The following is a 15,258-nucleotide window of genomic DNA, read 5'->3' on the forward strand; positions in this document are numbered from 1 at the left end:
CTGCATTGGTAGGCGGATTCTTAACCACTGTGCCACCACCAGGGAAGTCCCGACCTCTTTGTTTAAAATCAATTGGCTATTTACATGTTGGTTTACTTATGGACGCTTTATTCTGTTCAGTTAGCCTTGATGTATATTTTGTGCCAATACCATCAATACCTGATTACTGTAGTTTTGCACATACAAGTTCTGAAACCAGATATTGAATGTCCTCCAACTTTGTTCTTCTTTTTCAAAGTTTCAAAGTCTTACTTAGTCTAGGTCCATTGCATTTCCAAATAAATTTTTGAATGAGCTTGCCAATTTGTACAGAAAAATCCTGTTAGAATTTTGATTAGGATTGCATTGACTCTGTAAATCAACTTGGTAAGAACTGATTCCTTAACAATATTGAATCTTCAAATCCAAGAACATGGTATATCTCTCCATTTATTTCTTTAGTTTCTCTCAGCAATGTTTCATAGCTTTCAATGTACAGGTCTTGCATATTTCTTGTCATATTTATCCCTAAATATTTCCTATTTTTGATGCTATTGTAAATGACCTTTAAAAAATTAAGTACATGAAAAATGCTCGACATTGTTAGCCATTGGAAAATGCAAATTAAAACCGTAATTAGATACTGCTATATCAGGCTTTCTTGACCTCACACTGTTGACACTGAGCCTGATAATCTCTGTTGTCAGGGATTATCCTGAGCATCGTAGGACGTTTAGCTGCATCCCAGGCCTCTACCCACCTGATGCCGGTAACACTCTTCCTCTACGCAAAATGTAACAAAAATGTCTCTTTCCAAATGTCCCTTGGGAGGTCAGATTGTCCCCAATTGAGACAATTGTTGAGAAGGCAGTGGTCGAGAACCACTGTACCACACAACCACTGGAATGGCTAAAATAAAAAATGCTGACTACACCAAGCGTGTATCCTTGTCAAGGATACGAAGCAATTGGAACCCTCCAGACTGCCAGTGAGAATGTAAAATGGTTACAACAACTTTGGAAAATCATGTGGCAGTTTCTTAAAATGTTAAGCCTAAACCTACCATATGCTCCAAACATTCTACTATTAGGTATTTACACAAGAGAAACAAAAGCATGTGTCCAGAAACAGGTCTGTGAATATTCATAGCAGTTTTATTTATAATAGCCCCAAACTGGGAGCAACTCAGATGTCTATCCATGAGTGAATGGTTTAACACTGTGGGGTACATCCACACAGAGGAATATTATACAGCACCGAAAAGGAATGGACTGTTGGTACAGATAACACATGGATTAATCTCAGAATAATTATACTAGTGAGAGAAGCCAGACCAGGAAAGAATACATTGTCTACAGTTCTATTTATATAACATTCTAGGAAATGAAAACAAATTATAGTGATGGAGCAGGGCAGTGTTTATCTGAGGATAGGTGAGGAGAGAAGAGAGAGATACATTAGAAAAGGTCAGGAGAGGAAATTTGGGGTGTGTGTGATGAATATGCTAATTATCTTAATTATGGTGATGGTTTCATGGGGATATACCTAGGTCAAAAGTCATCAAATTGTACACCATATCTCTCTCTATATGCACACACACACACACACACACACACACAGGGTTTTTGTATGTCAATTATATCTCAATAGAGCTCTTTAAAAATTACAACAAAGAAAAGAAATGGACAGAAAGATAATACATAGAGGCTGTATAAAGGTTTGCATTTACAAGGATATTGATGACACTGACAAAAATCAGTGAACTTCCTGTATATTGACCAACTTTGGAAAAAAAATTAAAAATAATCTGAGGTCATTCTCCCTATTGCTTTAAGAAGCGCGCAGATGCAACCCTTCTCCCCCCAACACTTGCCCTGGTGGCCCGCTGTTTTGCCTTTAAACAGGGATGAGTGGTCAATTAAAGATGACACAATTTTAAATTAGAATATTTGGGAAAATATGTATCTCCCTTTTGGATAAGCATTCAGCAATTTTTTTTTTTTTTTTGCGGTACATGGCCTCGCACTCTTGCGGCCTCTCCCGTTGCGGAGCACAGGCTCTGGACGCGGAGGCTCAGCGGCCATGGCTCACGGGCCCAGCCGCTCCACAGCATGTGGGATCTTCCCAGATCAGGGCACGAACCCGTGTCCCCTGCATCGGCAGGCGGACTCTCAACCACTGCGCCACCAGGGAAGCCCAGCATTCAGCAATTTTTAAGTGACATAAACCATGTCAGTGAAAAATAGGAAATAAAAATTAACATATCTCCACAGCCTAAAGATGCAGTGGATTACAGCACTTTCCTCCAGAAAGGTTTGGCCTTTTGTAAGCATTTGGGATGAAAGGAGAGAACAGATTTTTGCCATTTACTGGTAGTAAATTTTCAAGAACACTTCTGATCACAAAAATTGTATAGATTCAGAATTAAAAACCAATGATTTTCCCTGCTCAAAAATCAGATTACCATTACTAAGAATAAACCTAGAATTTGGTTTATCACTACGATTCCTCATCTATTCAATACTTGTATGTGAATCGTAAACGTTTGAGATTGGAAATTCAAAACAACTTTAGCAGCTGATTGGTAATTGATGTTGAGAATGTATCTCTTCACTGTATTATTGATTATCCCAACCAAGCCGTGTGGATTTTTCATCACATGGTTCAGGTGGTTTTTATTCCATTTAAGCTGCCTTCCTGATTTCTTTCCATCACTTTGGATATCAATGCAGTCAGAAAGCCAGCAGTGTGACTTGCAGGGAACTCCACATTTTAATTTTAGAAAGACAAGAAAAGAAAAAGGTCAGGGAGGAAATGTAGGTAAACGGAAATACGGTTTGTACGAAAAGAAAAAAAGGGAGGCTGTAGGGAAACAGAGTTGTATATTCTGTCTGATTTTCTGGTAGATAACATTCAAAACTGTTATTTAAGAGGCATAATTCCTTTTCAGTACGATACGTTGGTACATTTAATGATTTCAGAGTTTTCAAATAACAGTGTGTTATACCTTAAAATGTTCAATAATTGTGTACTGCAGCTAATTGGTCTCTGAAGAGAGGAGAAATTTGATGATCCCTTAAGGTTCCTTTTAGCTCTATCAGTCAGCAATATTGTACCCTGTTTGAGCTAACATGCCTTCCTTCATATATCTGCAATATTAATAACATTCTTTGGTCTAACTCTGCTTTGTTTCCCTACTGCCTGCTCACACCACGATTTTGCATGATGGAAAATTATTAGCAAGTTACCGACATTTCATTTTCTGTATATGTGTACATAATATAAATATACTTAAATTATTTGGAAATGGCCTTTACCCAATTTGACTGGTGAATTAAAATGTAAAATCTATTCTGGGCCGAAGAAATAGGTAAACGTGTAAGAGGCCTCTGTTCGACATACCCAGGCTGTGCGCATGTTAAAACATAAACCACGCCAAAGGCAAGTAGAGATGATTTGCGCTTTCCCCTTTAGCACACCTGGGCATGTTGCATCTGATCTGCTCGTAGAGAAGAAACGTATGCCTCTTCCACGGGTTAGAAAACCTTTCTTCTCTCCCTGGCTAGCGGATGGAGGCATTGCAGTCCGCATTTCCTCTCCCTCACCCTCTGCCTTAGTTTCCCTGATATTCCCCAAACAGGAGGTGGCAAACAGTCCATCCAGTGTGTGCCATTGGGAATTGATCAGGTAAGTGATGGGCTGCAGGTGTAGTTTATCCAGGGTCAAGATCCTGTCCCCTGATTTATCTGGTCACCCGGAATAGCTGAGAGAAGCACAGAAGAGCAAACTATACCCTTGTTTTCTGTTTACAGAAGGATATCTTAAAATCGGATCTCATCATCTGCTCGGTGGCTGCCATTCTGTCCTTTGCGGTCAGTGCCAGCACTGTGTTCCTGTCCTTGCGGGTATGTATCCATGTGGCTCTGCACTCTTACCCCCTCCTTATTCTCTGTAATAAACGAAGCCCACTGTGCAGCTCCAGACTATTGACGGGATGGTGGAGCCAGGGGAAGTACAGAAAAGGCCAGTTGAGGGCTTGAAGGGATATATCCAGACGTGTTACGTGTTATGTCCAAGAGGAGCTTTGATCCACATCACAGAGTGCATTCGTACCCTTTCTGTTTCCCCACCTGGGGAGTTGTTTTGTTTGCGCATTTCGTGGAATCCACGGTGAGGACAGTCAGCAGTAGTAAGACAGGCTCCCGACTCACTACTACGAGCAGAGAAGGGAGGACTCACCGTCAGGAGTGAGACGGAGGTCACAGAGCCAAAAAGATTATTGGAACATAATTTTCAGTTGGAGAAACAAAATTAGAGCGCTCCAGATGGGACTTCTGGCTGAAGGTGCTTGCAGACAGTTGCTGTCTCACTTGCCTTTCAATGAGGAAAAGTCTGTTAGCTAAATCTGTTATTCTCCATCCCTTCTTTAAAAAAAAAAAAAATAACAAAAAATAAGAAAACATTTTCTCATGGGCAGAATGTCTCAACCTCTTTTCCACCCCGTCTCGGTGGTTCTCAACACAGAGATCAACTTCCTGCGATATGGGAGAAATTTTCAGAGGCCTGAAGCAGGAACCCGGTTTGGCTGTGTATGCCTTAGGGGGAGCAGAGAGGGAGGACAGTGTTCCGTGTTCTTTGCGGGCACCCCTCCCCGTCCTTCAGGCTGCACACTGACTCTTACCCTCTTCTGTCGCAGCCATTTCTCAGCATCGTGCTGTTTGCCCTGGCCGGCACTGTGGGGTTTGTAACCCACTACCTGCTCCCACAGCTCCGCAAGCATCACCCGTGGATGTGGATTTCACACCCCGTCCTTAAAAACAAAGAGTATCAGCAACGGGAAGTGAGAGGTTAGTAAAATATCTCTCATACGAATGTGATGTAAGCGGGTGGCATCCTTTACAGGGAGGGTGGGCACAGCGGTGTGAATGCACTTCATGCCACGGAACTGTACCCTTAAACATGGTGACAACGGTACCTGTTACGTTATGTATGTTTCACCACAATAAAAAAAGGAGAGTGTGTGTACCTTGGAGTGTACATAGTGTTCCCAGAACAAGAAAGTTGAAGTGGGGTGAATTAGAAGTATATTTTCTAAAAACGATTGGTTATTATTATTGAGGAAAAATTAATTTACGTCACTCAGGCTGTAACCGAAAGTGGGGCCTGGCTGCTCGCTGCTCAAAGGCCAATGAAGAGGCCAGGCTGGTGGAAAGGAGAGTTTGCTTTATTTTGGATGTGGGGGTGGATGCCCGTCCAAAGGCCAGCTCCCCTGCGCTGACAACCAGGGGTCAGGAGCTTCTACAGGTGGAGGGAGGGGGCTACGTGCAGAAACAGCACAGTCAGCTCTGGCCGTCATCTTGAAATTGGTCGTCGGTGGTCTGACCAGCGTCATCTTGATTGTTTCAGGTGCAGTTAGTCTGCAGTTCCGGGGTCGGTTTGTTTCTATTTCTTTGAGGCCAGCTCTCGGAATTGTGGCTGCTTATGTCATGGCATCTTGAAGTTAACTTCTTCCACCTGGTGAGGGTTTCAGTATCTACAAGACAGCTCCCAGGATATGGCTTAGAGTATGATCTTTAGCCCTTGAGGAGGGACTAAAGGTCCTTAACTTTGCTGAATGACTGAACTATTATTACTTAGTCTCGTTTTCCTTTGCTTCTGCATTTTCTCACTTGTCTGATTAAACTTATTCGTTGGCTAAGTTTTTCCACAGACAGAAGGCAGGCAGAGGACATGGGCCGGGCGGGGAAAGACCGAGACCGTAGGGTCCTGCTCCATTTCAAGACCTGAAGTTTATGTTGTTCCAGCTTCAGCTGACTGGGGACCAAGAATAGCATCACTTGACCGCCCTTTCACCCTCCACAAAACCAGGGCAGGGATGTAGCAGAGGCTGATCTTGGAATTTTGCTCACTGAACCCTTGAATTTTGTTGAACTTGCTTTGTTCATGTAGAACTAGACCCACACACAGACCTGTACTTGATTGACTTAGCAGTTCCCTGGGCTGAGTCAGGCCACCGTCAAGTAGTAGCCTGGTAACCCCGACAGTGTTTGAGCTTCTAAATAAAAAAACTCAGGAATTTCTCTTGCTAGGTCTCCCCAGCCTCTGTGATTGAACAGATGACGGAAGGATTGATTTATCGCCATTTTCAGGCGTATCAGTCACAGTTGATGGCTGTAGTTGATAACTAGCTCATGTTAAATGAGGTGTCATCTCTACCTCCAGGAATGAGGGGATGTGAGTAGCACCACGGTTTGCTGACTCACAGGAATGTACTGGGCTCCACCAGGTTTGTCATCAGTAACTTCAGTAGACTAGTGTGACCAAAGTAAAAGGGCAGAAGGGAATTAATTAAAAACAAAACAAAACAAAGAAGCAAAAGAGTCACTTATGATGCTGTCAGAAATAGAGAGGGCTTCTTCAAGGAACATGTCTGGGTGGCTACCAGGAGATGCCTTAATTTGAAACAGCCAAATCAGTAAAGTTGGGTTTTGCTTAGAGGAGAGACATGGCCTGATGGACCTGCTGCCAGCATAGGGTTTAGAAGGTGGCGGAGGGCAGCTGAGATTGCTCTACCCTCAGAGGCTTGCTTTTCCCACTTACGACACCAGGTGCTCGCCAAAGATCAAGCTGCATAATATGGTTCTTTTTTTTAAAATTTCCTGTTTTTAATTTTTTTTTTAAAACAGAGAACAGGAGTATTTATTTATTTTTAAATTTATTTATTTATTTTTTGCTGTGTTGGGTCTTCATTTCTGTGCGAGCGCTTTCTCTAGTTGTGGCAAGCGGGGGCCCCCTTCATTGTGGTGCGCGGGCCTCTCACTATGGTGGCCTCTCTTGTTGCGGAGCACAGGCTCCAGACACGCAGGCTCAGTAGTTGTGGCTCACGGGCCCAGTTGCTCCACGGCATGTGGGATCTTCCCAGACCAGGGCTCGAACCCGTGTCCCTTGCATTGGCAGGCAGATTCTCAACCACTGCGCCACCAGGGAAGCCCCCATAATATGGTTTGTAAATGCTGTGTTCAATGTTGGGTGCCACTTAAATGCAGATTATTATCAGTATTATAAAAACGGAAGGAAGATAGACTCAGAGCAGGCGCAGTTGATATTAGTCAGTTCATTTTTCAGCCCACTTAAAGGGAAAGGTCCATTCTTGTGGGTCAGTAGAGCAACCTGAAGAAAAGACCGGTTTATGTAGAACTTCTGCAATGTTGGGGTCACATTTCCCTTTCATTGTCTTAACATTTAGAAAGGCTAAGTTGCAGTGAAGTTAGTGGAGTATTGTTTTGGCATCATTGGTAAGCAGCTGATGGGGATTTGAGGTAAGATGCTGACTCAGGAAACGGCATATCTGTATCTATAGCATCTGTATCTGTGCCTGGATATTTAAGTGCCTTGGGGTGAGGACAGAGAAGTTGTCAAATTAAGAGAAAGGAAAATAAGACAGATCAGGTGTGGGCTCTCCTTGTGGTGGCAATTCAGAGTGTGGAATTCAACACTGAAAGATAAGAGTGGGCAGTTGGGATTTGTGTGTGTGTGTGAGCGCGATTGTTTTTTCCCCCTGAATCTAACAGAACCCAGTCTAACTTAGAATCATTTAGATATTGAAATTCCGAATGACCTTTCAGTACAAGATTCAAGAACAAGAAAGGAGAGTGTGTTTGTATGTTGACTTCCCCTCTTGGAGGAGCGAGTGAGAGGGCAGCTCTGGGCCTCTGTCCTGTAGGGTGGGCGGGAGACGTTCACCCCTGGTACCACAGGCTCCAGCAGAGGCTTGGTGGGTGTTTCTCACTTGCCTACATTAGCTGTTTATAAACTACCTGAAATCTAGCCAACGGTAATAGATTTGACAAATTAGGCCCGTAATGAAAAACAGATGGCATTTCAAAATTATGTGTGTTAGAAGGAAAATCCAAATACTTACAATGTGTTAGTATGAACTTGTTGATGACCCCTTACCCATTCTGGTATCACCCACAGCCTAAGTTTCCTTTCCTCCTCTTCCTGCCCACCTTTCTGCCTTTTTAGCTATTTCACTCTTTCTTTCTTCTACTAGCAAGAAAACATGCACAGGAAATTCAAGCCGATCATATACCTTTAATGTGAACATACGCCAAATCTTCTTTCTCATATGATCACACAATATTTTGGAAAAGAAGAGCAGAGCAGGGCCGGCAGGTCTGTGGATACCACTGTGATCCCTGGGCCAGAGGCAGACATCACTACCCATTGGAATTGGTGTATCAGATGAGGCATGTGTGCTGTGTCTCTGTCTCAGAGTTCATAGAATCCTATCCCACCACTTTACGTAGGAGGAAACTGACGCCCAGAGACATCAAGGGATGTTAACTAGGGTTCCACTAAGTTGGTGGCCAATGAGCGACCAGAACCCAGGTGACCTCACTCCCTCCGGTAGGATGCTCCTCCCCGCGCTGCTCTCAGTGCGGTGGGAAGATCGCGTGCAACTTGCACGTGGCCCTCAGACTGCTCTTGCCATCGTTACCCCAAAGAACCACATCACTGCACTGGGTCCCGTAGAGTTAAACACGCCATAGTCCAGTGCTAACGCTACAAAGCTTTAATCCCTGGTTTGAAACAGACTCACCACCATAAATTCTGAACATTCCTGTGGTTTCTCAAACACACCACATTCGCCCACTACCTTCTCTTTGCTGTTCCCTGTGCCTGGGATGCTTTTCTTAAGTTTCCCTAGACTCAGGCCAGGCAACTCATCTTTCAGGTCTCTGTTCAAAAATCAGTCCCCCCGCCGAGGTCCATCCCTGACCACCTAGACCAGAGTAACTTCCCAGCTGCTCCCGTGAGCCTCCTTTTCCAACATGTTCTCTACAGTGACTCTGAGCAATACATCTGCTTGCTCACGCTGGACCCCCAGTGTTTGTACTTAACTTAAATCTCATCAGTTTGTACTTAACTTAAATCTCATCTCATAACTTAAATCTCATCAACTTAAATCTCATCATTTGTGAGAACAGACTTGAAACTTGGGACGTATACTTTCTTTCAGTTTACTTTCCTGTCTGCATACCTCTGATATACAATTTTACTTGATATGTAAAATTACTTGGAGATACAAAATTAATTTTGATATAAAATTCACACTACGATGAAATGGAACTGTGTTGCAACTCGAAAGACTGTAAATGGAAATATCTTTTTGAGCCAGTTCATTTCTTTACTTTTGAGACGAATTTAAGTAAACCTTATCCCATCTTAGCCCCAGCAAGGTGTTTCATCAATATTTAAGCTGAAAGAATAAAATTGTAGGAATCATAGTACAGTTCAGCAGTCCAATGAACCATGGTGGTGATGTGGGTGTAACTGGGTTGTACTAATGGGTATGCGTGAAGTTGCTTTTTTCATTGTTCTATTCCCCACCAATCTAAGCAAATCGTGCTGAAAATAGCAGAGTAGACACCACTACAAATGGCACCATATTAGTCAGGGAGGCAACTTTTGAGCCTCGCTGTTTAAGGAGCACTGGGTTTTTAGAAAATAAAGCAAATCTGTTATCCTGAATTACGATGATGATTCTAGAAAAACGACTTCATTTATTGGCGCCTGTTGTAAAAGAATAAGAAGTTGGGTCTGTCTGAAAATTTATTTTTTCTAAGAACTTTCCAAAGGCATTATGTTATTTCAAAAGGGAATAATGGAGTTGGGTCCCATTTTCACATAGTCCCCCAGGAAGTAATTTCTGTAATATTATCATTCTTGGCTCCTGAGAATTTAAGAAAAGTTGAAATGATCTGATTCGATGGCCATACTCTTACCATAAAAGTGGGTCTTAATGGGGTTAAAAGAGATTGAGATATAGAATAAGTTCATTATCGGCATTCACTGGTTTACTTATTTATTCACTCAGAAAATGCTTGTGAAGATACTATTCATTGAGAAGATAATTACACAAAGGAACTTATTTACAAGATAGAAACAGACTCACAGACTTAGAAAACAAACTTAGGGTTACCAAAGGGGAAAGCTGTAGGGGGGAGGGATAAATTAGGAGTGTGGGATTAACATATACACACTACTGCATATAAAATAGGTAACCAACAAGGATCTACTATGTAGCACAGGGAACTCTACTCAGTATTCTGTAATAACGTACATGGGAAAAGAATCTGAAAAAGAATAGATATATGTATATGTATAACCAAATCACTTTACTGTACACTTGAAACTAACACAGCATTGTAAATCAACTATACTCCAATGTAAAGTAAAAATATAAAAAAAGAAAGAAAATAATTATTGAGTTCCTACATGATGCCAAACCAGTGATCCAGTGAGATAGGTTGACTAAGATGTGGTTTCTGTCACCAAAGAGTTTCTGACCTAGTGAACAAAGCTAGGGCTGTGCTCGAAAAGAAGACCCATGATTGCTACACACAGAGTGACGAAGGGTCAGCACTGCGTTCAGCCATGCAGCAAATACAAAGAAGTAGAAGGCCCAGTGAAGAGGTTACAGTTAACTTCATGTTCATTGGTCTAGCTTTTCCAAATGGTTGTGTGCACATAAAATGGAAGTAAATGAGATTTTATAACTAAATGTTGAATTAGTGTCTGCTGCATAGTAGCTGTTTAATAATATTGATTGAATGAATGAATGAATGATGAGTGCCTTGTAAATTTCCTGAAGAAAGCGTTCCCTGTAGACAGGAAAAGCCTGGAGGTAAAGGCTTATTTGAAGGACTCCAGTCTATGTGTATGATAAGATACACAGAGTCTCATCCCTCTGCAAAAAATGGTTGCTGAAAAAGCTTAAGCTATAATTTTTGGATACATTAGAATAAGTGGACAAAAGATGATAGAAATTACTGAACATATCAACTGAAAAATCTCATTTAAACTGTAATTTAACCATATTCACTATTATAAAACTAATTCACAAATGAGTCCTGAATTTGTCATTCTTAAATGAGATTTACTTTGCATTTTAGCAAATCCTGCCTGTTGATTTGCAGGTAGACTGGTTTCTGCATGGGAAAGACATGGTTCTGACAGATATTGCTTTTTCTAATGTGTTTTACATTTATATCAAAGTAATACATAGTGTTAAGAACCAAAGAGAACAAGTTGTAATGAAAAGCAGCAGACCCTGGTCAACTTTTTCCCATCTGATTCCCCCTCTCCAGGAAAAATTACTTTCTACTTTAGGTATTTCTTCTGGCATTTACCATAATTCTTCTAAATAATGTGCCTATTCGTCTATTTCTTGATATTTCAAATTTTCCTGTCTGCTGGCTTCCTATTATGAGTAATAAAGATTTATGTCGCTTACCTTCCCTCATACATTACATTTTCCCCTTCTCCTCCCTCCCAATATAACTTTTGTTGAACACATACTCAGTTTTTTCCTATTCATGTGTGTGTATGTCCTATAGAAAGAATGTCATACAGAAAGTCTAACTGTTGTTCACGTCTAGTCCAGTAGTGTGCCGTGACTGCATTTCCTTTCTTGTTCAGATTTCTGTTTTTGCATCTGCTAGCCTTTCCAATCACTATGTAAAATACCTCTCAGTTCAATTTTCCACCCAGGCAGACTTGTCAGATACCATATCTTGTTCCATCCCTTCCCCAACTCCCTCTGGAACCTGCTCCAATTGTTCTTTGTTTATTCCCTCATTTTGAATGAAGCATATCCTCCAATCACTGCAGGGAAAGGGTGAGTGGGAAGGAAACGTTTTGAGACTTCGTGTATCTCAAAGTGTTTTCGTTCTACTTCGCACTTAATGGAGAGTTTGCAGTGTGTAGCTTGTCAGGGTGTCAACAGTTCTTTCAGAATTCTAAACTAACGTCCCATTGTTCTCTAGCTCCCACTGCTGCTGGTGAAAAGTCTGATGTCTCCACAGCTCCTGGTCCTTTACATGGGACCAGATGTTCCCCTGCAGGAAGCTTTTGGAAAGTTCAGGAGGGAATTCAAGTGTCATGGCCCAGAGAACAGGCTCTGGAACAAAGCAGGGCTAGCTTTGTTTCCAAAGAGACACAGGGCTAGCGTCTCTGTCCCACGCTAGTTGTGCTTAACTATTGTGATTCATCTATAACTGGGGGTTCCTACCACACAGATTTGTTGCGGAATGAAATTAATCAAGATAATACATGTAGAGCATTTGGCAGAGTTCTTGGCAGGCAGAGTATACTCCGTAAGCACATCCTGTTCCTTCTCTTCCCCGGGATTCTGAAGTTCAATCACTTTGCACCTCCCTTTGTGTCTTGTTTCACCCATTGCGCTAGGCAGTAGGTGGCCCTTTATACTCTGGATGGACGTGTTTTGAAACTTTTGTTGGCAGGTGATAGGACTCCCTGAATGACTTAGTTCACAGAATTTCCATGGAGATGAACTCCAACCTGATGATACGTGTAAAAATCCTTTGAAATGTATATAGCACTAGGGAAAAGAATGCGGCACAACAGGCATTGTCTGAATTTAGAAGCTAATGGCTGTGCCGGGGTCTTTGGGAAGGTCTCATTTGTGTGTGTGATGAGCAGATGCCATAGTTCTGGGAAGAAGGATGTATTCCTTACTCCTTTTGTCTCCCCACATAAAAAGATGCCAGCATCGGGACATAGTTAGAGACCTAGAAAACCCTCCAACGCCTCTTTATTTCGATGTGACTCAAACCGTTTGAAGCATGAACTGAACCAGTGCTAGCTGAGTAACAGTCTCATTTGCTACGATGCTTCTATAGGAGAGAGTGTTCCAAATGCCGAAGAAGTGGCTTAGAGCTGATGTGTCAGAAAATAGCCTGCCAGTTGGCAGGCTGCCTTATTTATTCGCACTGTTATTATTTTCATGCGCCTTCTCGTCCTCTCCTTTTCTTTCCCTGCCTGCCAGCCTCTGCCCTCCTACTCCACTGGGGAACTTATCTTTCTGTGTCACAGTCTCCACAAGCCTGGAGGGGGCTGCAGGGGACCGGCAGTGAAACCAGGCTTACATGGCGGCGGGAAAACAGAGAAGTAGAATCCAGCGTCCTCTGCTTGAAGGGGAGCAGGGCCGAGAGAGGCCTAGAGAAGCACAGGCCAACCTGGGGCAGCATTAAGGGGGAAAGGGTTTGGGGACAGAGCTCAGAGGTCAGGGGCCAACCTCACACTGCAGCTCTCTCTCCAGCAAGCCACGGGGTTTTTACCAGCTGCCCACTGGGGTTCTCCTAGACTGCTGATAAATCTAAAACAATGCAGAAATAAAATAATTGCAGAAGGGGAAAAAAACTAACACTGAAAATCAGGAAGTCTTCATACGCAAGACATGACGTATGCAGGACGGCACCCCAGCAGCTTTGGGCTCCGTGGGCCCAGCACGCATGGGAAGGGCTGAACGAAGGAGGCCGTTTGGAAGAACAATGCCGGTTCCCAGGTGCAGTAGGTGAGGCCCCTGTGATGAGGCCTGACTCAGTCTCCCTGACCTGCATCTGTTGGGATCTTATCCGAAATAGCTTAACCCTCATGGTACTTTATGATAGGATAATACACATAGATGCCAGTGGAGAAATGGAAATGGTGTTTTTAAGTAATCTTGTCATGTAAATAACATACAAATCACACTTTACTTGGGGGAGGAATTCTGATTTTGTAAATTTGCCATTCCTCAAGCCCCTGCTCTGTACTAGGCTCCGTGCTGGGTGTTGAGGATACAAAAATGAGTGAGAGGAGAATCCTTGCTCTTGGCAAGATGGTTGTTCTCACAAGAAGTGTCTTCCTTCATGTGCCCATGGTGAGAACATCTGAAAGTTTCTCTTAACCCTTTTCTTGTGAACATTTTGACCTAACCATCTTCATGTGAAAAATTGATAAATGATTTCACTAGTATTTTTAGTTTTAAAAACTATGGTTTGATATTAGTAGAGGACCTTTCTACCAAGAAGAGAGAGTACATTATTGCCTGAGTCGCCTAAGAATTTCTCCATCCCTTTGAGGAGATGTGAAGAATACATTTTTACTCTCCACTGAATTAATGAAAACAATCAGTGAGCTATGAGGTATCACCTCACACCAGTCAGAATGGCCATCATCAAAAAATCTACAAACAATAAATGCTGGAGAGGGTGTGGAGAAAAGGGAACCCTCTTGCACTGTTGGTGGGAATGTAAATTGGTACAGCCACTATGGAAAACAAAATGGAGGTTCCTTAAAAAACTAAAAATAGAACTACCATATGACCCAGCAATGCCACTACTGGGCATATACCCTGAGAAAACTATAATTCAAAAAGAGTCATGTACCACAATGTTCACTGCAGTTCTATTTACAATAGCCAGGACATGGAAGCAACCTAAGTGTCCATCAACAGATGAATGGATAAAGAAGATGTGGCACATATATACAATGGAATATTACTCAGCCATAAAAAGAAACGAAATTAAGTTATTTGTAGTGAGGTGGATGGACACAGAGTCTGTCATACAGAGTGAAGTATGTCAGAAAGAGAAAAACAAATACCGTATGCTAACACATACATGTGGAATCTAAAAAATTGTTATGAAGAACCTAGGGGCAGGACAGGAATAAAGATGCAGATGTAGAGAATGGACTTGAGGACACAGGGAGGGGGAAGGGTAAGCTGTGACAAAGTGAGAGAGTGGCATGGACATATATACACTACCAAATGTAAAATAGACAGCTAGTGGGAAGCAGCCGCATAGCACAGGGAGATCAGCTCGGTGCTTTGTGACCACCTAGAGGGGTGGGATAGGGAGGGTGGGAGGGAGGGAGATGCAAGAGGGAGGAGATATGGGGATATATGTATATGTATACCTGATTCACTTTGTTATAAACCAGAAACTAACACAACATTGTAAAGAAATTATACTCCAATAAAGATGTTAAAAAAAATCAGTGGGATAGTTTTGGGGAAATGAGCGAAACATTTTAAAAAATTCACTTAGACTTTGTATCACATGAAAATCCAGATGGATTAAAGATGTAAATTGTTTTAAAGGAAAAAGAAAGAACGAACCAGAATAGCACTGCAAGAAAATATAGGTCAAGTTATGTAATCTCGGTTAGGGGAAAAGAAAAAGAATTTTTCAAGCATGATCCCAAAGTCAAAAACCACTAAAGAAACAACTAAAAAATTTTATTCCTTGAAAAATATGAACTTTAATATTCTGATTCCTGAATGTTCCCACCTTGTCTTTCTCTGAGAGGTTTACCATAATGTTGAACCTGATAATAGTTATTAAGTCATTCAGAAGTATTTATGGAACCTATCACATGCCAGGGACGATGCAGTATGCTGGGGAAGCACTGGGGAGCAAGGCCAGC

General features: G+C 42.1%; 1 protein-coding gene across 1 annotated transcript in view; it reads left to right on the forward strand.

The window, feature by feature from the left end:
- PCNX2 (pecanex 2) overlaps positions 1–15,258 on the forward strand; it is a gene marked incomplete at its 3' end in the record, with an annotated part of 278,430 nt that overhangs the window by 119,238 nt on the left and 143,934 nt on the right. The window contains exons 18-19 of the mRNA XM_082854963.1: positions 3,792–3,884; positions 4,676–4,826. Coding sequence (XP_082711089.1) covers positions 3,792–3,884; positions 4,676–4,826 — 244 coding nt within the window. The remainder of the gene's footprint in view (positions 1–3,791; positions 3,885–4,675; positions 4,827–15,258) is intronic.

Source organism: Leucopleurus acutus (genome assembly GCF_964270905.1).
Source record: "Leucopleurus acutus genome assembly, chromosome: 14".
Taxonomy (NCBI): domain Eukaryota; kingdom Metazoa; phylum Chordata; class Mammalia; order Artiodactyla; family Delphinidae; genus Leucopleurus; species Leucopleurus acutus.